This window comes from Schistocerca piceifrons, chromosome 7 (assembly GCF_021461385.2).
Source record: "Schistocerca piceifrons isolate TAMUIC-IGC-003096 chromosome 7, iqSchPice1.1, whole genome shotgun sequence".
In the NCBI taxonomy this organism is placed as follows: Eukaryota; Metazoa; Arthropoda; class Insecta; order Orthoptera; family Acrididae; genus Schistocerca; species Schistocerca piceifrons.
The window spans coordinates 18,295,946-18,320,681 of record NC_060144.1 but is presented as its reverse complement, the minus strand read 5'-3'; the positions used below and the strand labels follow the sequence as shown (position 1 = coordinate 18,320,681).

At 38.4% G+C, this 24,736-nt stretch overlaps 1 protein-coding gene across 1 annotated transcript in view; it reads right to left on the bottom strand.

Annotated features, from left to right (window-relative positions):
- The window catches only part of LOC124805280 (DNA repair protein complementing XP-C cells), a 67,743-nt gene extending 45,030 nt beyond the window's left edge, over positions 1 to 22,713 (bottom strand). Inside the window, exon 1 of the mRNA XM_047265792.1 lies at positions 19,987 to 22,713. Coding sequence (XP_047121748.1) covers positions 19,987 to 22,227 — 2,241 coding nt within the window. The 5' untranslated portion in view covers positions 22,228 to 22,713. The remainder of the gene's footprint in view (positions 1 to 19,986) is intronic.
- Between the last annotated feature and the right edge of the window lie 2,023 nt (positions 22,714 to 24,736).

The following is a 24,736-nucleotide window of genomic DNA, read 5'->3' as shown; positions in this document are numbered from 1 at the left end:
TTCTTGTCATTGCAGATAGGCCATCCCCGGACGGGCAAGCTGTATGGGAGGGATTTTCTGGATTTTGCAGAAGTTCCTATATTATAAATATAAGCAAATGTGCAAAGTTTTGTAAAATCTGGGATAGAGGGTTACAAATCCTAGAATTATTGCATGTGTTGATATGGAATTACCCCGTCATCACTTACAGGTTTTCTACCAGCCTTCATCATACTATAAATGTACGAATGCAACACACTGAGTAGTCAGATCTTCATACTAAGTGCTCCCATGTGTCTAGCGAATTCGAACAATGGAGTGGACAGAAAGCAAAATAACGGAAATGCGTCAGACGTCATCCAACATCAGAGCCAGAGCGGAAAATTGTAATGTTGGACACAGTCTGACAAGGGGTCAGGAAGGGTTAAGTTAAATAGATCACAACAGGTGTAGACCATTTCAACACTCTGTTAAATCTGAGAAATGAAGGAGGAGCAGACACTGGAAGTGACCACCACATAGTTTTGGCAGAGCTGAGATTGAAGGCAGTTGCAAATAGAACCAAGATCAATCACAGGAGAAAAAATGGATGTGGTATGATTAAAAGACAAACAGATCAAATAAATATTTCCCCACAAATTACAAAACAGATTTCAAAAAATGTGAATAGTGAAATGTATCTAAAAACAAAGATGATGTAACTTACCAAACGAAAGCGTTGGTATGTTAATAGACACACAAACAAACACACACACAAAATTCGAGCTTTCGCAACCGAAGGTTGCTTCATCAGGAAAGAGGGAAGGAGAGGGAGAGATGAAAGGATGTGGGTTTTAAGGGAGAGGGTAGGGAGTCACTCCAATCCCGGGAGCGGAAAGACTTACCTTAGGGGGAGAAAAGGACAGGTATACACTGGCACGCACACACACACACGCACACACACATCCGCACATATACAGACACAAGCAGACATTGTAAAGGCAAAGAGTTTGGGCAGAGATGTCAGTCAAACGGAAGTACAGAGGCAAAGATGTTATTGAATGACAGGTGAGGTATGAGCGGCGGCAACTTGAAATTAGCGGAGGTTGAGGTCCGAGTCTTCTTCTGGACTCACAGTGAAGAAAAACTCCAGAATTTCCTCTCCAACCTCAGCTCCTTTGGATCCATCAGATTCACCTGGTCCTACTCCAAATCCCATGCCACTTTCCTTGATGTTGACCTCCATCTGTCCAATGGCCAGCTTCACACATCCGTCCACATCAAACCCACCAACAAGCAACAGTACCTCCATTATGACAGCTGTCCCCCATTCCATATCAAACGGTCCCTTCCCTACAGCCTAGGTCTTCGTGGCAAACGAATCTGCTCCAGTCCGGAATCCCTGAACCATTACACCAACAACCTGATAACAGCTTTCGCATCCCGCAACTACCCTCCCGACCTGGTACAGAAGCAAATAACCAGAGCCACTTCCTCATCCCCTCAAACCCAGAATCCCCCACAGAAGAACCACAAAAGTGCCCCACTTGTGACAGGATACTTTCCAGGACTGGACCAGACTCTGAATGTGGCTCTCCAGCAGGGATATGACTTCCTCAAATCCTGCCCTGAAATGAGATCCATCCTTCATGAAATCCTCCCCACTCCACCAATAGTGTCTTTCCGCCGTCCCCCTAATCTTCGTAACCTCTGGGTTCATCCCTATGAAATCCCCAAACCACCTTCCCTACTCTCTGGCTCCTACCCTTGTAACTGCCCCCGGTGTAAAACCTGTCCCACGCACCCTCCCACCACCACCTACTCCAGTCCTGTAACCCGGAAGGTGTACACGATCAAAGGCAGAGCCACATGTGAAAGCACCCACATTATTTACCAACTAACCTGCCTACACTGAGAAGCTTTCTATGTGGGAATGACCAGCAACAAACTGTCCATTCGCATGAATGGACACAGGCAGACAGTGTTTCTTGGTAATGAGGATCACCCTGTGGCTAAACATGCCTTGGTGCACGGCCAGCACATCTTGGCACAGTGTTACACCGTCCGGGTTATCTGGATACTTCCCACTAACACCAACCTATCAGAACCCCGGAGATGGGAACTTGCCCTTCAATATATCCTCTTTTCCCGTTACCCACCAGGCCTCAACCTCCGCTAATTTCAAGTTTCCGCTGCTCATACCTCACCTGTCATTCAACAACATCTTTGGCTCTGTACTTCCGCCTCGACTGACATCTCTGCCCAAACCCTTTGCCTTTACAATGTCTGCTTGTGTCTGTATATGTGCGGATGAATATATGAGTGTGTGTGTGTGTGTGTGTGTGTGTGTGTGTGTGTGTGTGTGTGGGCGCGCGCGTACGAGTGTATACCTGTCCTTTTCTCCCCCTAAGGTAAGTCTTTCCGCTCCCAGGATTGGGATGACTCCTTACCCTCTCCCTTAAAACCCACATCCTTTCGTCTCTCCCTCTCCTTCTCTCTTTCCTGATGAAGCAACCTTAAGTTGCGAAACCTCGAATTTTGTGTGTGTGTGTGTGTGTGTGTGTGTGTGTGTGTGTGTGTGTGTGTGTCTCTATCAACATACCAACGCTTTCGTTTGGTAAGTTACATCGTCTGTTTTTAGATATATTTTTCCCACGTGGAATGTTTCCCCTATTATATTCATATGATTAGTGAAATGGACTGACAAAATAATAATGAAGAAGCACTTCCAAGAATAACAGAGGAAACAAAACTAGTGGAAATGACAATGATAAGATCTTGGTTAGGACACAAACTATGGAGAAATTTTCTGCAACAATGAAACTGAACAGAAGAGACAGAGAGCAGGAAGAATAGTTGGATTTCTGAATGACATTAGAAATAGTTGAAGTCACAAGCAGATTAAGGAAGCAGCTCAGAACATAGGAAAGTGAAGAGGATCAAGTTGCCACTTGTCTTCAGATATACCTCAAAGAAGAAGATAACTTTGCTATGCCTGGGACCTCCTCATGCAGGAGATGAGGAAGGAGGCGGGGAGGAGTAACAACATCATGGGGGAAAAAAAAAAGAAAGAAAGAAAGAAAGAAAACCACAGCTCACCTGGGCCAGGTGATAGCACCCTGTGAAGACTCTGTGCTGGGATTGGGATTACAGTGGAGACTTCCACAGCAGCAAAGGGAGAAAGAATGGATCTTGCAATGGCAATATTAGCAGAAGAATCAACATAAAAAAAATCCTCAATGTGGCAAAGCAGTCAGTGTTCATTAACCAAAGCTGCTGCAGCAAACATATTCCTCAGAGTCTATTTATCTCCACGACACTTTTCAAAGGTTTAAACCTCCATGATCAGGTGGATTTACATTTGTTAGTATGGTGTGTGTGTGTGTGTGTGTGTGTGTGTGTGTGTGTGTGTGTGTGTGTGTGTGAGAGAGAGAGAGAGAGAGAGAGAGAGAGAGAGAGAGAGAGAGAGAGAGAGACGATTTTTGGACAAACTTTCAGCACTGTCTAGTGGGAGAAACAAAACAATCTTTCAGATCATGGTTACGGGTTTCTTTTGACAAAAAACTAAACGTATAGCTAACGGTAAAAATAAAATATGTAAAATAGAGTATCTCCAGTTCCTTTTACTACTGTAACATGTTACATGTATACTGTCATATTTAGTAAACAAATATGGCATTGGGAAGCTATTAGGTGCAAGGATCCCATAACAGAAGACAAACATTATCACAAACTACAAAGAATATACATCCCAACAACATTATTACAGAATAAATTTTAAAGGATTTTGATCTTTGTTTTGAGGTGTTGAATACATGTGTTGGAATAAATATTTCAGGTGGTATATAAATCCAATTTTGTCAAGTTCATATAGCTTAAACTTCATATTTGTTTACATAATAAGGTGAGATGTTGCAATCTTTAAGTGCAATAATTATGTTGGCTACAGTGGTAAAATTATACACAGATACATGAAGAGCAGCTGAAAGGAATGGACAGTGACTTGAAAGGAGGATATAAGATGAACATCAACAAAAGCAAAACGAGGATAATGGAATGTATTCAAATTAAGACGGGTGTTGCTGAGGGAATTAGATTAGGAAATGAGACACTTCAAGTAGTAAAGGAGTTTTGCTATTTGGGGAGCAAAATAACTGATGATGGCCGAAGTAGAGAGGATATAAAATGTAGACTGGCAATGGTAAGGAAAGCGTTTCTGAAGAAGAGAAATTTGTTAACATCGAGTATAGATTTAAGTGTCAGGAAGTCGTTCTGAAAGTATTTGTATGGAGTGTAGCCATGTATGGAAGTGAAACATGGAAGATAAATAGTTTGGACAAGAAGAGAATAGAAGCTTTGAAATGTGGTGCTACAGAAGAATGCTGAAGATTAGATGGGTAGATCACATAACTAATGAGGAGGTATTGAATAGAATTGGGGAGAAGAAGGTTTGTGGCACAACTTGGCAAGAAGAAGGGACCAGTTGATAGGACATGTTCTGAGGCATCAAGGGATCACAAATTTAGCACTGGAGGGCAGCGTGGAGGGTAAAAATCATAGAGGGAGACCAAGAGATGAATACACTACGCAGATTCAGAAGGATGTAGGCTGCAGTAAGTACTGGGAGATGAAGAAGCTTGCACAGGATAGAGCATGGAGAACTACATCAAATCAGTCTCAGGACTGAAGACCACAACAACAACAACAATATTGGTTGGGATTGAGAGGTAGAAAAGGAAGGCTGGATGCAGAGCGAGAGGAAAAGAAAGTGAAAGGGTACAAGTTGTTGGTGTGATGATATATTTGTAAATGAGGTCAATTCCTTTTACATTCGGGGGATGTCATGGTAACGTAACTGAATACGTATGGTAAATATCAAGGTGTGTGTGTGTGTGTGTGTGTGTGTGTGTGTGTGTGTGTGTGTGTGTGTGTGTGTGTGCGCGTGCGCGTGCGCATGCACACATATACTCGTAAGATTTGGAGAGTTTGCTCTCTCTCTCTCTCTCTCTCTCTCTCTCTCTCTCTCTCTCTCTCTTCCTCTAGCTTTGCTTCCAGCCTTTCTTTTCTATCTGTCATACCCAACCAAAGTTGTTGTCTGTGCATAATTTTACCAATGTAGTGAACATAATTATTGTACTTAAAGGTTGCAACATGTCACTTCATTATATAAATGAATATGAAGTTTAAGCTGTATTAACTTGACAAAATTGGATTAATATACTATCTGAAATATTTATTCCAACACACGTATTCACCACCTCAAACCAAAGATCTCCAAATTCCTTTAAAATTTATTCTGTAACAATGTTGTTACCATGTATGTTTCTCTTCCGTTATACATTCCTTGCAACTAACAGTTTCCTGACACCATACTTGTTTACAAAATATGACAGTATACATGTGATGTGTTACTGCAGTGAAAGGAATCTGTGACCACTGAATGTACTCTAATTTACTTATTTTATTTTTACCATTAAATAAATGTTTGGTTTTTTGTAAAAAGAAACCCATAACCATGTTCTGAAGTAGTGTTTTGTTTCCCCACTAGACAGTGTCACAAATTTCTCCAAAAATCTTAACCCCCCCCCCCCCCCCCACACACACACACACACACACACACACAGACAGACAGACAGACAGACAGAGAGAGAGAGATGTCATATTAACAAATGTAAATGTACCTGATGATGGAGGTTTAAACCTTTCAAACACACTGTGGAGATAAACAGTGACTGGTAATTATAAACTTGTTGTTTCATTTAATGTCAACAGCAGTCATGGTAAAGCCTAACCTAAAATGTTCACATTGAAAGACATTCCTCAGAGCCAACAACGAGTAGTATCTTCACGGAACTTGTTCCCGAAACTCATCAAACAGTCAGCACTGGAGATGCACTCTTTATGAAATTTTACTCCGTAGAGTACCAAATCCCCCCCATTTATAAGGAAATGGAAAGTAGCCATTCGGATTCAGGGGGTCTGTAGGATGTAAACAACCTCGTGCAAAGAATGAGTTTGAGCATTCAGAAACCTATTTTTAAAAAAGACACAAATTACCCAGCCACTTTTAATGTAAATTCGCTCTTAATAACAGAGAAACTTAAAATTTTCTTAGATGAAAAAAAATAATGAAAACAGCACTGCAAGAAACAAGATTTACTAATGAAGATCTACATCTACATGGATACTCTGCAAATCACATTTAAGTGCCTGGCAGAGGGTTCTTCGAACCACCTTCACAATTCCCTATTATGCCAATCTCGTATAGCGTGTGGAAAGAATGAACACCTATATCTTTCCGTAAGAGCTCTGATTTCCCTTATTTTATCGTGGTGATTGTTCCTCCATATGTAGGTCGGTGTCAACAAAATATTTTCGCATTCGGAGGAGAAAGTTGGTGATTAGAATTTGGTGAGAAGATTTCGTCGCAACGAAAAACGCCTTTCCTTTAATGATGTCCAGCCAAAATCCTATATCATTTCTGTGACACTCTCTCCCATATTTCCCGATAATACAAAACATGCTCCCTTTCTTTGGACTTTTTCAATGTACTCCATCAGTCCTATCTGGTAAGGATCCCACACCGTGCAGCAGTATTCTGAAAGAGGACGGACAAGCGTAGTGTAGGCAGTCTCCTTAGTAGGTCTGTTACATTTTCAAAGTGTCCTGCCAATAAAACGCAGTCTTTGGTTAGCCTTCCCCACAACATTTTCTGTGTGTTCCTTCTGATTTAAGCTGTTCGTAATTGTAATACCTAAGTATTTAGTTGAATTTATGGCTTTTAGATTAGACTGATTTATCGTGTAACCGAAGTTTAACGAGTTCCTTTTAGCACTCATGTGGATGACCTCACACTTTTCGTTATTTAGGGTCAACAGCCACTTTTCGTACCATTCAGATATCTTTTCTAAATCGTTTCACAGTCTGTTTTGATCTTCTGTTGACTTCATTAGTCGATAAACGACAGCGTCATCTGCAAACAACCGAAGGCGGCTGCTCAGATTGTCTCCAAAATCGTTAATATAGATAAGAAAGAGTAAAAGGGCCTATAACTCTACCTTGGGGAACACCAGAAATCACTTCTGTTTTATTTGATGACTTTCCATCAATTACTGCGAACTGTGGCCTCTCTGACAGGAAATCACAAATCCAGTCACATAACTGAGACGATATTCTATAAGCACGCAATTTCACTACGAGCCGCTTGTGTGGTACAGTGTCAAAAGCCTTCTGGAAATCCAGAAATACAGAATCGATCTGAAATCCCTTGTCAATAGCACTCACTACTTCATGTGAACACAGAGCTAGTTGTGTTTCACAGAAACGATATTTTCTAAACCCATGTTGACTGTGTGTCAACAGACCGTTCTCTTTGAGGTAATTCATAAAGTTCGAGCACAATATATGTTCTAAAACCCTACTGCATATCGACGTTAATGATATGGGCCTGTAATTTAGTGGATTACTCCTACTACCTTTCTTGAATATTGGTGTGACCCAGGCAACTTTCCAGTCTTTGGGTACGGATCTTTCGTCGAGCGAACGGTTGTATATGATTGTTAAGTATGGAGCTAATGCATCAGCATACTCAGAAAGGAACCTAATTGGTATACAGTCTGGACCACAAGACTTGCTTTTATTATGTGATTTAAGTTGCTTCACTACTCCGAGGATATTTACTTCTACGTTACCCATGCTGGCAGCTGTTCTCGATTCGAATTCTGGAATATTTACTTCGTCGTCTTTTGTGAAGGCATTTCAGAAGGCTGTGTTTAGTAACTCTGCTTTGGCAACACTGTCTTCGATAGTATCTCCATTGCTAACGTGTAGAGAAGGCATTGTTTGTTCCTTGCTGCTAACATACTTCACGTACGACCAGAATCTCTTTGGATTTTCCGCCAGGTTTCAAGACAAAGTTTCATTGTGGAAACTGTTATAGGCATCTCGCATTGAAGTCTGTGATAAATTTTGAGCTTCTGTAAAAGATCGCATGCTTTTGATTCAGGAGAATTCAGGATATTTAAGGTAAAATTAGGAAAATGAGTTATGAAGAATGTACCCCAAATTGGAAAAGGTTTCATTGGCGCGGGCGGGGGGTGGGCGGGGGGGGTGGGGGGGCTACAAAATTCAGATCAATTAATGGAAGACTTCCCATACCAACATTTAAATCATCAAAGTTTACACTGTTTTAAATACACACGCACCAACAAACAAGAAAAACAGAACACATAAACACAAATTTTTGGTAAACTGGGTCAAACACCTTAGATCACATTCCATTGAGAAACACTGTACTACTACTTGGAGACATTAAGGCACCAATTGGCAAGGAACATCAGCACATCTGTAGTTATCAAAATTTGTTGCACATAAATGAACCAATAAAAACAGCAAGTCTACACTACGAATCAGTAAGCTGTCACATTTTGCATATTTTCATTGAATAATGTAACATGGGATGATGTTCTGGGATACCTCATATATAAGACAGGAAGTCTTCATTGTGCGAAATTGTTCTGCAAGAATAATATGTGGTGCTCAGCGATGATTATCTTGTATACATCTGTTTAACGAGTTGGGCATTTTGACTATTAGTTCACAGTATATTTATTCCCTCATGAAGTCAATACAGTTCAAAAGCATTAATGATGTACATAATTACAATACCAGAAGGGTAAATGACATTCATCACTCTATATTAAGGTCATCTTCAGTGCAAAAAGGAGTGCACAACGCTGCAACAAGAAGTTCTGATCACTTACCCAGAGACATAAAATGTCTGTCATACAGCAAAGTAAAATTCGAGAACAAACTGGAAATGTTTTTCCTTGACAACTTTTTCAGTAATGTGTAAAAGGTGGTAAGGGGGTGGGTAGGAATTCTAACTCACATCTGTGTGTGTGTGTGTGTGTGTGTGTGTGTGTGTGTGTGTGTGTGTGTAAACCTTACAAATGCTCAGAATATAATTGTACGTACAAATTAACTTGTGCTGTGATTGTAAAATGACTCATAAGATCTATCATGCAAAATGATCCATGGAACATGTAACTTAACTAACTTCCTACAAAAAAACTTGGGTGCAACCAAATCCAATTTGTGGTCAAAACAGCTCTATCATGTTGGTGTAAGTAGACACTCTGCAATGGAAGTCCTCAACATAATAGTTGCCAAATGCATCATCTTATTTTAAAACCACTACTTATCTTTCATTAAATTCAAGATTAGACCAATATTCAGAAGAAAGAACTTATACCAACCCAAGAAGTTTGACATATCTATAGAGGTTACCTAGAAAAAATGATCACAAAATGCAGTTGGAAAAAAGAATAGCCACATATTATGCACACTGCAAAAGAAACTATTCCTCTTAAAAAGAATTGGAAACATGCCTGGTACAATGGTGTTTGTGGTGAGTTAATTATAAAGATATAATGAGCTTGGAGTATCTGGAGAACAAATAAAAATCATAAGAAAAGTAAAAATCTTGCAGGAGCAAGGAAAGATGCATCAAAAAATCTCAAAAATCAGAATACAACATATAGGAGATCAGCTAATGTCAACCAAGTCACACTTTAACCAATACAAGGAACTTTTATAAAACATTTAAAAAAAGTTTAAAGAAATACACATCATCAAGGTTACAGTTTACAGATCCAAAACACAGAAGATTGCATATAATAACACCCAGAACTGCAGAATACTTGTGGACTACCTCAAAGAACTACACAATTGCTATCCACTACCTCAAAGAACTGCACAATTGCTATCCACCAAAAGAAAAATTTCATTTTCATTATGTAATCTAAATACAGCCAGATTCAAAGCCACCAACAATAGTGGAAACCAGAAAAATCCTAAAACAATTTAAAAAGAAACCATTAATGAAATTTGGACAACAAACAGCTTGACTTCAGGAAGGAAATTGGCATTAATAGACTCACTACATAAAGACAGAAGGTAAACTGATCCTCACAATTACAGAGGGATCTCCCTCTTACCAGTGACATATCAGATCTTCTCGATGGTACTTTTTAAAGAGAGTTGAAGGAATACTTGACCCACAACTGAGATAGTATCAAGCACAATTTAGGAAGGGAAGGTCTTGAGCAAAACAAACACTAAAACTATAGAACATAATGGGAATGAGGAAAATCAGATACCTGAGGGAATGGAGAAACTCCATCAATACTAACAAAGAGAGGTCCCCAGCAATGGGATCAACTTTTTTTAAATCATCCATGTTGTGATCTAGGTTAAGGTCCCAGGTATCACACCCTGCAGCCATTCATTCTGGTGGGCTCTCTTTTGCAAGTAATAGATAAAAATGATTTTGGAATTTTTCATGATGCTCTACAGTTTTAAGAAAGGGTAGTTTAGCAGACTAGTTCCTCAGCATAATCGTTAATGTATGGGCTACACATGATACAGGTTGTAGGTTTGAACCTCTTAGGGTGCTTTGAAAATTTTTATTTTTTTATTTTTTATCTTTATCAAAATGACTGTGGCTGTTATTGTAACTTAAGTTATGGTTTATGAGAAATACTTCTTATTTCTATCACTTTGTCATATCATTTTAATAACCCTATTAGTTTCAATTTAAATTCTTCCATTTTCTCATTCCTTTACTGCCCTCCCCCCCCCCACCCCCTCCCCCTAATGTGATTGCATTTATTACCTCCATTCATTATTTTGGTTGAATTTTATTTTATTTGTAACACCTTCTTTCTTACAAATCTTCATCTGTTTTACTTTATCCACAGTGAAATAAGAATTTATGTTTGCAATGTTTGCCAGTTACCATAAAGAAGACACATTAAGCTGTGCACAGATACAATTAAAAGACACTTACATAGAGCTTTCGGCCACAGCCTTCATCAGCACAAGAGAAACACACACCATTCATACACACAAGCAAGCACACCTCATGCACAAGTGACTGCCACCTCCAGCATCTCAGGATAGAATCCTACCCGGAGTTTCCACTGTTTGTTTTACAGGTTTTTATGATGATTACAAGCCAAAAAAATTACTTCTTGTATTTGAAAATACATTTTTGACACCACTGCACAGTCAACGGTAAACAGATTGCTTCCTCTTCTTCTGTTCTTAGCTGATACACTGGCATTTTTAAATGTTTAAATATTATGACTAATAAATAAAAATAATTAATTCGCATGCACAAAGATTCAAAGTGAAAAAAGAATGAAGAAAAACAGAGAGCAACTGAAAAAGTTAAAACAGTTACCAAAATGGTGTGAAAAAGGAACAGACGTAGAAAAGTTACATTTAAGTAATTAATTGAATAAAATTAATGACTAAAGTAATTTCAATAAAGATTTAAAAGTACGCAATTTCAAAGTACCTGACACGATATAAACCAACAACCTTTTGCGCATGAGACCTGCGCCTTTACAGTTATGTTGCAGAACCAGTCTGTTGAATATCCCTTATTTAAAAGTTGTTGAGTGACACGCGAAATTTTGAATATATATTTTTTTTCCCCCAGCGATTACTTGTAAATGAGAGCCCACCAGGTAGAATGGCTGCAAGGTGTGATACCTGGGACCTTAACTTACATCACCACACAGATTATTTCAAAAAGTTGATCCCACCACTGGAGACCTCTCCTTGTAAGTGTGTTCAACTAGGAAGAAACACAAATAAAGTCATCACAGATTGTCTAGTTTTTGCAGATGACATGGCATTAATGACTGACTCAATGGATAGTGCCACATAACAATTCACAAAATTACTTAAAGAAGCAGACAAAACAGGATTAAAACTTCATTTGAAAAAAACAACTTCATGACAATTATTACCAATGAACCCCTCAAAATCTTTGAATTCATAACAGTACAATACCTAAAACAAACTGTTTTAAGTATCTAGGAGAATGGCTAATAAGCAATGCGAAAGAAAAGATAGCCATAGAAACTAGAGTACATAAAATGGAAAGAGCATTGCAGATGATGATAATGATGATGATGAACATAGGCCTACCTAACAAAAGAACTTTGTCCTGTGAAACTAAATTGACGCTATCAACAGGCCTGAAACACTGTATGCAGCAGAAACACAAACTTACAAGATTCGGGAACCTTAAAAAAGCCAGAAAAAGTTGAAAGAAGTATTTCAAGGAAAATACTAGGACCCATAAGTAATAGTAATGTTGAATACAAATTAAGATCAGACATGGAGCTCTATTTGAAAATGGAAAAGCTAACTGATGTAATGAGAAAAAGAAGACTAAAATTCATGGACACACATACAGAATGGATAACAACAGACTAACCAAGGAGATCTTCAACTTGCACTTGAAAGAATTATACAGAATGGATAACAGACTAACCATGCTGGTCTTCAACTTTCACTCAGACTTTTTTCTGCCAAGCAGGGTGAAGGGGCTTCCAAGGTGAGCAACTCATCAAATCTAGGGGTCAACCCCTTAGCTGTGGTGTATCAAACTGTGTGCGCTGGAAGTCCTTTTAAACTGTAATCTTAACAAGGTTTCTGTATTGTGTATTAGTGAGCACTGGTTATGAGAAATCCGGATTTGTGTAGCAAAAATCACAGACTTTGGCCAGATAAGAAGCTCTAGCAGGGAACTTATAAATGTAGAGGTGTATGCTTATATGTTAGGAGTGGTGTTAAATCTATCGAGGTAAAACTTAGGAAAGTGAAATGTGCAGAAAGTTTCTTTTTTAATATTTTATATGTGAACTGACAGGCTGTCAAATTATCACTGCATGCATCCACAGGTTCCACTTAGGTGACTTTACCTTATTCTTATATTACATTGATGATCTTTTAACTGAACTGATAAGTAGGTCAAAATAGTGCTTTGTGACTATCATTAATTTTAACAGAAGTACTCGGAAAACAGTGCAATTATTAAATCTGTTTAGCTCATACAACAAGCAGTCACCTGTGAGGAAAACTACCAGGTATTGGGTTGGTCCAAAATAACACTTGATGAGATATTTACTAACAAACAGGACTGTGACTATAATATTACAGTAACATACATCAGCTTCTCTGATCATATGACTTTAAAATCATAAGGAATGGGAACAAGGAGAAATCTACACTCACTGAAAAATATGAACAGAGAAGACTTGTTAATGATAACATAATGATTTTCAATAGTATGCTAAAAATGGTGCACTGGGTCAGAGAACAAACTGATAATGTAGACAAGAAGTATGAAACATTTTTCACCGATTATAAATATTATTATGATATGGCATTGCCATTAAAAAGAATTCAAGTCAAAAAAGTCAAATACATTTGTACCACAAGATATTAAGAAATCAGCAATCACCCCTAGAAATCTTAGCAGACACAAGAATAAAACCATACTATGCAAAATATCAAAGGTTCTATAGGAAAGTATTACACACAGCAAAAAGGCTAAGCATTGTATTATATATCAACCACAGAAGCAATAAATCAAAACTGATGGGGAATGTTATAAAAACTAGCATTGGGGAATGTAGAAGCAATAAATCAAAACTGATGGGGAATGTTATAAAAACTAGCATTGGGGAATGGAAAACTAAAACACATAACTTCAAAATCAAAAGTGAGAGTAAAGTAATAGAAGACTTTCAACACATACATAGCACCAAACGTAATTAAAAGTATGTGCAATTCAAGAAATAAAAGCACCAACTTGTGAAAGGACAACATTTCTGTAACCAGTAACAGAAGCTGAGGAGAGAAATGTTATTAATAAATTTAAAAAGATGTCCAGTGGTATTGAGAGAGTTTCAGACAAGGTAATCAAACATAATTCCATCAGTATAGATTCTTAGGTAACTGACATCATTAATACTTCTTACAGGACTGGGGTGTTTCCATCACAATTAAAGTTATCCATAATAAAGCCACTCCAAAAAAGATAGTACACTGACATAAATAATTATAGACCACTGTCAGGATTTTTTTAAGTAACTGAAGGAGTAATGTATGAAAGGCTAGCTGAATTCCTAAATAAAACTACTGACTAATGCTCAAAAATAGGTTCAGAAAGAACAAACTGACAGAAGCAGCAATCTTTCAATTCATGAAAATGGTCCTAAATGTCTTGGATAGGAATGAATTAAGCTGCAGAATATTCTTAGATTTATCCACAGCATCTGGTCTAATCTGCCATGATTTACTGCTTATTAAATTAGATTGTTATGGGGTCTGGGACGATAATGATGATGATGATTGGTTTGTGGGACGCTCAACTGCGTGGTTATCAGCGCCCATACAAATCCTCAACCTTCGCTCAGTCCAGTCTCGCCACATTCATGAATGATGATGAAATGATGAGGACAACACGAACACCCATTCATCTCGAGGCAGGTGAAAATCCCTGACCCCGCCAGGAATCGAACCCGGGACCCAGTGCTCAGGAAGTGTCAACGTGACTGAGATCATAAGCTGCAGACAGGGGTCTGGGAACTGGCCTTCAAATGTTTCAAATCTTATCTCTCTGATAAGCGGCCCCTAGACAGTCAGCAATATTGCGCAATATTTCCTGAAGCATAATGACACTGAACATACAGGTGAGAGATTGAGAAAGTGGACATTAATACTGAGAACATCAAAAACTTCATATTGCACTGACCAGAAATATTGCGCCACCTGTGGGCAGTATTGCACAACATCCTTGACAGTCTCTCACATGCTACAGACACTGGATATCTTTGTCTTCACTGTTCATTGCTATTATGATGTTGAAACTGAGTTCAAAAGTAGAAGGAAGTGCATTATGATTGAGTGCATTGAAATGTATAAATTGCCAGGTCAGGGCAGATGAGTACAAAAACACAAATGTTATGAATGAATTGTATGACTTGTCCCTTAGAAAATACAAGGAAAAGACACAAACGACAATTTAAAAAAATAATTAATGTAAAATGTAAAAATTATAAATAAAGTACGCGCGCGCGTGTGTGTGTGTGTGTGTGTGTGTGTGTGTGTGTGTGTGTGTGTGTGTCCATTGCCTACCCACAAATAATCGTTTCGTGCACACTGACTGATACATTTCTATAACAATGTATTAAATACATCTAAAAACAAAGATGGCAAGATGGTGTAGCATAATAGGTGTACGCTGACTAGGTGGAATTATGACTTTCATTATAGTATTTTGCTTTTTGATCATGGCTATCTGAGTGTCTGCAGAAATTTAACAGGGGTGGGGGAGTGCACGACTCAAATTTATAGTTTTGATGAAAACGATTTGGTCAGTTTTGACACAAAAACATTTTATCCCAGGGAACTGATGGTTATCCTCTCAGTATTTGTTATATGAAAATTACTTCAATGTCATATTTAGAATAAGAAACGAATGATTATAGAGCAATTGCTAAAGCCATAGCACTGTCTCTCTGAGATTATCCATGTAGCGCCACATTTAGCTAGATGAAAGGTTTAGCAGAATCACAGGAAATCACTTCTAGTGTACAAGTATTTTATGATGAATAAAAACACCGTGCATCAGATTCCAAGATAACAAACTAGAGAATTATCATGGCAAAGCATCTTTAATTAATAGTCTGAAATATTATTGCACAGTATTATTGACCAGTGTAGGGAGAACATCAATAATATTGCACAATATTATTGTGCAGTAGTACTAACCATCTAGGAGCTGCTATAGTGGCTATGGAGTGTCCCAGGCTTCTGTAGCCTCTGTTATTCATGATACACACATATAAATGATTTGACAAACCAACTAAGAGCCATAAGCACAGTGATGTTTGCACACAGCATTTTTATAAGAGGATGTGCAGAGGACGACCTATAACAATAAATGAGGCAGCAAAATGGTTTAGAGATAGCACTTCGGTCATAAACAAAAAACTATACAGATGAATTACAGTAATAATATAAGTACAGCTAGAAGCAGCATAGTAGTTGAGTTAGGTAATAATGCTACTGCACCAGCTCCATCGAAAAAAATTTTAGCATGTGGGCAGATGAGCACTTGAGATGGGGGAAGCATCTTTGGATAAAAACAAAGTAAATGCCGTTATGCGCTAAGAATACTTTGAGACTGTTGCAGCACTGAATTATTGCTATGTGCCTATTATACTTATATGAACAGCTTACACAAATATGGGGTTATCTTCTGGGGAAACACTAGTGGCTGAACAAAATTCAAAAAAGGGGTGTTAGAAAAATTAAAGTAGTTCCCTGTAGAGAGCTATTAAGGGAAATACTCGAAGGATTTAAAATACTGACGCTCCCTGACTTGAACGTTGTGTATGTACATACTTCCTTTCTGAAAACTCAGCAGGAATTTTCAACACTTAACACCACTGAATAACACCAAATGAGAAACAGATTATTTTCGCACAGACATTAAAAAACTTAAACAACAAGGCATACATTATCAACCCAGCCTATCTTTTAGTCCATTGCCAGATACAAGAAAGAAAATTAAAGAATTTCATAAATTCAAAGTAGAGCTAAAACAAATCTGTGTCAACGGAAGTGCTCGATTCCTCCTGTCTGCTTTGACTCATGATGTGAGAGTGGTGGTGTGTGTGACGTCATTACAGTGCGGCATTTATGAGTTGGTTGGTTGTAGATGTCACCTTGTTGTGTTTGATGGTGCCCTCTGGTGCTGAATCTGTGCTGAATCTAATAGTTTGTATTAGGTTCATCTGAGCTTTTGTGTTGTATGTGTGAAGTCGTTGGCAGCATTTGCAGTTGGGAATTTAAGGACTGGAAGTTCTTCAGCAAGTTATCAATTACTTTTTGATGTTTAAGTGTTTGGCATTTTCATTATGTGTTATTGGTTCACTGTTTGTGGTGTGGTAAGACATTTAATTTATTGTGTGGCTTCTGTTAGGTATGAATATGATGATGAAAAACAGTACTATGTTGTGGTCGGTTATGGGGGAGGACATGTTGTCCATTATTAAATTCCTCCAGTTATTTGGACTGATTGGTGAGGTTGTGAAGTGTAGTATTTGCCACGAGAACATGAGGTTGACCAAAGTTCTTGCGTCTTGGATTAGGGACGTGTATATGTGGCAGTGTAGGCATGACAATGTCTGGTGCTCCATTAGACATGCTATCTGGTCCAGGAAATCTAGGTTGGCCATGAGAAAGGTTGTTTTGCTGACAAACTATTTCTGTTGTAGAGGACCTTTTTTGTTGTAGTTGTTGATTTGTAGGCTGTGTTTTTGTTTGTTTTGTGGTTTTTATTTGTTGGGTGACTACTATTTTTTTTTTTTTTTTTTTTTTTTTGTAGATGTTCAATTTTTGGGCTTTTGAAGTGTTGTGGTTTTGGTTCTATATTTTGTAGTTATAGGTGATGGCTTTTTGCATCAATAGTTGTGGTTGAACTATATAGGTGAGGAGAGATGTTTGATTCTATTTTTCATACTTGATGGTGTTTGAATTTTAGTATCAACAGCTGTAGTTGACCTATGTAGGTCAAGGCAAATGTCCAATTCCAATTTTTTTAGTTTTAGGTGTTGTTTTTGTGGTATCGACAGTTGTGGTTGACCTATATAGGTCAAGAGAAGTGTCAGCTTCCTGTGGATTTTGTAGGTGTAGCAAAATGTTTTGATTCTTTTTTGTGCATCGTTTTGTGTGTTTTGGGATCATAGCTTGTTTTTTTTTCACTGTTATATTTAGCTCTGCCACACCCTAAAACCCCCAATTTCCCACAGTTGTCCTGTTAGTTTGATTGTATTTTTGGAGGGCGATGTTATTGTCTTATGTATAGGTATTTTTGAGTTTGCTGGCGTATGAATATAGACATCATAGGTGCCATATTGGAGATGCTGAGAATAGTGTTTTCTGCCATACTGATGATGGATGGAATCAGACATTTCTGTAATCCCACAATTTTTGAATAATGCCTAGCTTTTATAGCTTTTACAACATATCTGAATATGACAGAGTAAAATTATTTACATTTATTGATGCAAGGTGATTGCCTTCTTGTATTTGTAAATAAACAGAAGAAATTTTACTGTAACTTGCCCTGGTTATGGATTGACTACATCTATACAACATATATTGTTAATGATAAATAAAGGCATTTAACTGCATTGACTAAACAGTTACAAATTCAAACCTACGCGGTTTGCCAAAACTGACACAGATATGAAAAACCATGGGAAATACGGAAGCGTCCGATCCCACCCGTCTGCTTTGACCCATGACGTCTCAAATATGGCGGAAACAAAAACACACACACACACACACACACACACACACACACACACACACACACACACACTCACTTTCCACAAGAAGCCTAATGACACTAACAGGACAAGCGCGGGAAATGGGGTGTTTTGGGTGGGGGGGCAAACTAAATATAAACAAATTTAGACGCCCTGCGTAGCTACAACGTGTAAGTGAAGACATCCATGCATGAATACCCACCCACCTCCCCAGCGGTCGTAACCCCTGCAACCCATAGAAGATAAAGAGGCCTCAGGAGCTGATTAGTGTTTTTTGTCTTTAAAAAAAAAAAAAAAATCTCATGGGATACAACGAACAGATCAGAAAGATAACTATAATAAACTAAAACAGAAATTCGAGGAAACAGATAATTAAAATAAGTAATAAGTGTTTTTAAATTTAAAAAAAAAAAAAAAATCTCACGAGATAGAACGAACAGATCAGAAAAGTAAATAAAATAAGATAAAACAGAACTGGAGACAGCCACACTCAAACCAAACTCCGCGCCGTCATGACGTCACACACGACAACACCCTTAGGCCTACGTCACGGGTCAAAGCCGACGCGTGGGATCGGACGCTTCTGTTGACCCAAACCATGGACTTGAATGGACATAATAGATAACAGGGAGGATTTCAGGAAAGGAGGTGGTCTGCATGAAATCTACGAGCCACAAATTTCAACACAAAGAAGGAAAACCAAAGGTGATTTACTGAACCCACCATAGGAGTTATTTGAATAAATAAACAGAGAACATGCTACTTTTCAACGAACTAAATACAGTACAAATACCAAGCACAAAAGCCAGTCAATAATGCCTTATACAAGAATGGTATATTGAAAATAACTATCTTTTTCCACATTTCCTTATTTATTTCCATCATTTTAGTCTATTTCATGTGGTTTCCAAGTTTCTCGATGAGAAATATTTTCAATTGATTTGTGAATACCTTTAAATTTCAATGTCATACTTTTTATCATCTGTCACTTGTTAAACATTTTCATCGGAGGGCTTACGAAATAATCATATATTTTGTGGAAATTATGTTTGTTTATTGTATGATACTTCGCAGATTTCCTAAGTATGTTGTATGTACTGCATAGATCAACATCAGTCTCCAAACAGTAGGCCGGTCTATTGACTCCAAGCGAAGTGTCACAGTGGTTAACACACTGACTCGCTTTCGGGAGGATGACAATCCGAACCAGTGTCCGGCCAACCTGATTTAGGTTCTCCGTGATTTCCCTAAATTGCTTCAGGAAAATGTCAGCATGGTTCTTTTGAAAGGACATGGCAGACTTCCTTCCTGATCCAGGTTTCCTAATCCGATCGTACGAATGACCTTGCTGTTTGGTCCCTTCCCCAGATTCAGCCAACCTGTCTACTGACAGCTGCTAAGGATATAAGCCAAACCTAAAAAAAGGGGGGGGGGGGAGATATAATAAAACAAGAAAATGACATGTTGACAGACAAAACAATAAATAAATAAAACTTTTACCATAGCAATAACCATAAACCATTCATTAAATAGTTTATAATAACATCCAACCTTTCAATTGTGCATATACATTGAGAGGTAAAAGAAAACAAGAAGCAAAACATTTGAAAAATACACCACTCACGAAATTCCAAGCCATCAGAGACTACAAGAGATGATGCTAAGATACTGTCCAGCTAAAGAATAGTAAGCCACTGGAAAAATAATATTATATAACACTTTTATACTACATTCTGACATAAATCTCTTTTTCTTTCTCTTTTCTCGTCAAAATGAGTTGCTGTGTTAAAAATCTGTATTTACAACAGCAGAAACAGTTACTTACCGAAAGTTCTTGCACACAGTGAATCTGTCGGTGATATACATCCACGCAGATCCATTTCTCTTCAGATTCCAAAAACACCTCTAACCATACGTCACATCGGTCTTTCTTCTTCTTGGTGTCCGCCCTACATGCTCCATCAGATACTGAATCAGAAGACAATACCCTACGGTCAGTTCTACCTTTCCTAGTTTTCTTCTCTTTAAATTCTGCAGTATAATCACTTTCACTTCCAGAAGAATGTGTTACCGTACAAGTGGTGCTTGCTTTATCCCTCTTTGTATTTTTCACAGTTAGTTTTTCAGTATTGGTACTGACCTTTTTCTTGGAACCTGAGGAATTTGTATTAACTGTTTTTGTTTCCTTGTCACTTCCTTGGTCACATTGAACTTTTTCATCATCGTCTGTGGTGTCACCATCATCTACATACTTCTTCACAGATTTTCTGTCTCTCAAAGATCGACATAAATCACCTGCAGATTGAGACTTTATATTTTTTTTACTGTCTACAGGACTTTCATTGCTTTTTTTCTGACCTGACTTCCCTGCTTGTTCAACTTTCTTTGCAGCTGCTTCTTTAATTCGCTTCACAGCTTCTTCCTTAGTCATGACATCTCGTCTTTTCCGTACGACATCTTTTGAAGTATCCGATGCACCCTTTTTTCTCCCAGATTGTGCCTTCTTTTGCTGCTCCATCTTTATTTTCTTTCCTTTCGAAGTTGATGGTTTCTTTGAAGTTAAGTTACTTATTTCTGAGAGTGGTGGCTTTAATGGCAGGGGCTGCAGTGATATTATAAGCCTTGTGTTGATTCCCAAAGAGCGCAACACACACACAAACATTAGTACCATGTCCCTTTTTGATTTTGCAACCTTCTTTTGAAACTGAACCTGCAATGAACTTAACAGCTCTTCTTTGTCATCAACATTCTCTTGAACTTCCACAGTTTTTGAAAACCACTGAACAATTTGTTGCAAATAGGCAAGATCTGTATGTTTGTCAGGATAACAGTGCTTTGAAGGTATCAAGGATAATGACAATCCCATAAGAATTTCTGAATTCAGAATTTTATTCACATAATTTCCATGAGCAATCCAACACAACAAATGCGCCTTGTGCATAAGGACTTGAATATCTCGCCGCACCCTATTCATTCTACGTTTTACATATGCTGCCATATCAAAACCTTTCTTCTTCTTCTTCTTCTGGTGAATGTTGGGAACTTGCACAGTAACAGCAATACCTTCTTTAGGAATGTTGTGTTTGATATGCTGTTCTTCAAAATTACCAGTATCTACTTCTTCCCAATCACTAATTCCTTCCTCTTCACTCTCCACATTCTTCTTTGAGACATTTTTTCTTTTTGTTTTAGCGACACCTTTAGGTTTATTGTTAGGATCCTGACCTTCTCCCAAAGCTAGCAGTTGTGACACATCCAATTGACTTACATCTGGGGTAAAGGCTTCCACTTTGACTTTTTGAAGCTGCTTCCTGCCAGTTTCCTGTGTTTTGACCTTTTGTATATTGCCATCGTTTTCCGCTTTGATATGACTGGACTTCACCAATGTCTTACCTTGCTGACTTTGCTTTTGTTTGCCATTCTTATCAGAAGACTTTCGCTGCTTTGCATTAAGCGTCTTCTTTCCACTTTGAACTAAACTTGGTTTAATGTCACTAACATCCTCCACCTTAATGTTTACTGGTCCTGCAGAACAATGTTCTGGCTTGATCGTCTTATTTTCTTCCTCCAGTCCTGGGTTGCACGTTATTCTCTCTATTTCGATGGGTTTCGAATCTTGCACATCATCTGAGTCTTCAGATTCACTTAACCTGTTTACGTCAGCAAAAATACTATTTTCTATTGCTGAGAAATCGGAAACTGGTTTTTTTTCAATCTTGAAGAAATCTGAGTTTAAGTCAAGTGACTGTGTCGGCACTAGAAAGTCATCGGAACTACTGTCTGATGATTCATCAGCCGCGTCTTCACTCTTGCGTTTTTTGCCCGACAGAACTCCAGAATCTGAGGCTTTTGTCGCTTCCCTCCTTTGGCAGTCAGTATAATCTTCGCACGAACTACCACCGTAACCTTTGTCTGAGAAGCTTATACTGTCATTTTTAATTGATTTTGCCTTTTCTTCAACACCTTTCCGTATTGTTGACACTCTTTTTATCTTCTCCGGCGATTCGTCACTTTCAGGAGTATGTGCACGCAACGAAGATCTTTTACTAGAATTCCTTGTCCTCATATTTGAAACTAATTTTGTATAAATGAAGGTGAAATGTGTGCTGTCCTGAGTTCCTCTACAGCTCAACTAGGATAAAGCACATAAAAAGTAACGAAATCCACAAACATAACAAGATTAAATGGAAAGTGCCCTTTCTTTTTCTATCTCAATTCCCTGATTGTAATGCTTAATAATGAAACTAGAAATGAGCAACTTTGAAAGATAGTCAGATAATAATCGAACGTGCAGTAGCTGGCATCTACTAATATTATATGCACTATTTGATCGTTTCGTTTAACTCCGGCACACAACAAAGAACTATATACCAAGCTTACATAATACAATATAATTACATCAGATGACACACTCTCTTCTGTATTCCGCCTCAGTTTACAGTAGATATTTAAAACACAACGCTGTCAGAACTGTTAATTACGGAATTCAAGCTGTCAAACACAAAATTTTCTCTATATTGCGCTCGTCTAGAATTACCGCCATTTCACAAACATCCTCGTAAGGCAGACATTTCATTGGCAAGGATATTTTAAATCAATGTAACATTGAATCGAAATGAACTCAGACGCACAGGTTTTTCTTATAACTACTGGAATTTTGTACATTTGCTCTAATCTTTATTGTGCGACATTTAGCAGAAAGGGAACCCTCAATTGATGAGAATCATTTCTGCCCAGGGATTATAACCTGGTTTTCCTTTAGATACTTTAAAATCAGGTGAAAGCTCTGGTGAACTATTTTATTTATAACATATATCTCATTTCAGTTTATGTGGCATTCAGTTTACTAAAAACCGCTTTGTTGACTAAAAGTAACAGGAATTTGGTTACATATACACTACTACGCATGCAAGGTTGCAAAAACTGATACCGAGAAAGCTCAACTAATAACTGTTATGATAACGCCACTTATCGTAAGCTTCAGAGAATTTTTAATTTACTTCTGTATGCCTCTTGATCTGAATGTGATGACCAAATAACAAACAACCAATGAAAACAACCACTGCAGTTCTTTGTGTTGTCCCAAGGAAATCAGAAGGAGCTTCAAACTCACAAAGAAAACAAATAATGAAATTCAATGTGTAGGAAATCGATGGGATCGAGTATCCAGAATAACACCCGTGAATGAGGGAATGAAATTGTGATACTTGATTACAAATAGTGCGGACAGTCGTACAGATGCGGTAGCATAAAGCCGTCCTTAGATGGAGCGAGACAGCTAACGTTGATGGGGATGCGGGTGGGATAATCAGTCTCACGAGACACAGCACCTACGTCACATGGGATGTGCTAATTAACGTGATTTGCGAGTGTGGCACTCTCTAGTATTCAGTGGCATCTGTCGGTTTTATCTGGCACAATGTTTTTACAAAAACTGAAGCGTATAAAACTCCTATGTTAGCACTATTAAAATGCAATTTCCTCCCTTATGCATAAGCTAGTCACATTGTTCTATTTGTAGCTACGTAAATAGAAAATTTATAGCGATCCTGCTTAGTTTTATTCCATTTACAGACAAAATGATAAGCTTCCGGAAGCTATAATTATTTAGTTTAGTCATTGCAATACAAAATTCAAGATAAAGCGGCAAACACTATGAACTAAGGAATAAACGAACTCTCAAAGAATAATGGAACTGCTGCTTCATGAGTTCCAAGGAATAAACTGGCAACGTATGCTGTGTGCACTTTCCTCATTTGACGCCGACTCCACAGTAGGGCAAAGCTCTGCGGACGCATGGGAATTTGTAGGTTATTCTTTGGCCCGCCCTGGAATACCTCGTTGGAGTCGGTGTCTTCTCCCTCTAGCTCGCCTCTCGTGCTAGACTTGATGGGCTATCGTTTTGTGTCGTCACCTCGTCTTATCTTTGTTGCTGAACGGGGGCCATTTCATTTTGTTGTTCGTGCTCTTTGTCGTCTTCTGGAAAAAGCATGCGTACTGGTTTCACTCTGTCTTGTGAGACGTTTGCTGTTTTCCATTGGTGTTGTATGTTTGCCTCTTGTCAATACTTCATGCAGACCAGAGTACGGTCGTTGCAATGGCAGTCATACTGCATCTGTCTGCAACCAAACACGAGAGCAAGAACCTAGTTCTTTGTGTATGAACGGTTTGCCTATTCCATGCTGAAAACTCTGTACTGGGCGGAGCTTAGCCTTATGTTCATGGATCTGGTGTAGGATGTATGGCATGTCGCTCAGTGGTACAGCGAAAAATTTTGCCAGCACTCGTAGCGCTTCTCCATAAATTAACTCTGCCGTGGAAGCTTTTAACTCTAGTTTACAAGCAGTCCTGAGGCCAGCAATGCTGAAGTTCAGTTCTCATCATGACACTTAGTGCAGCCTTTAAAGTCCTATGCCACTTCTGAATCATACCAATACTCGCCGGGTGGTAGGCAGTCATGCAGTGATGTCTGAAACTGTGCAGTTTTGGCCTTGGTCAGTGGTCACATGCAACCAGCACTCGAACTGTGCAATCTATGTAGGTAAGAATACTCATGCCTCTGTTTCAGCCAATAT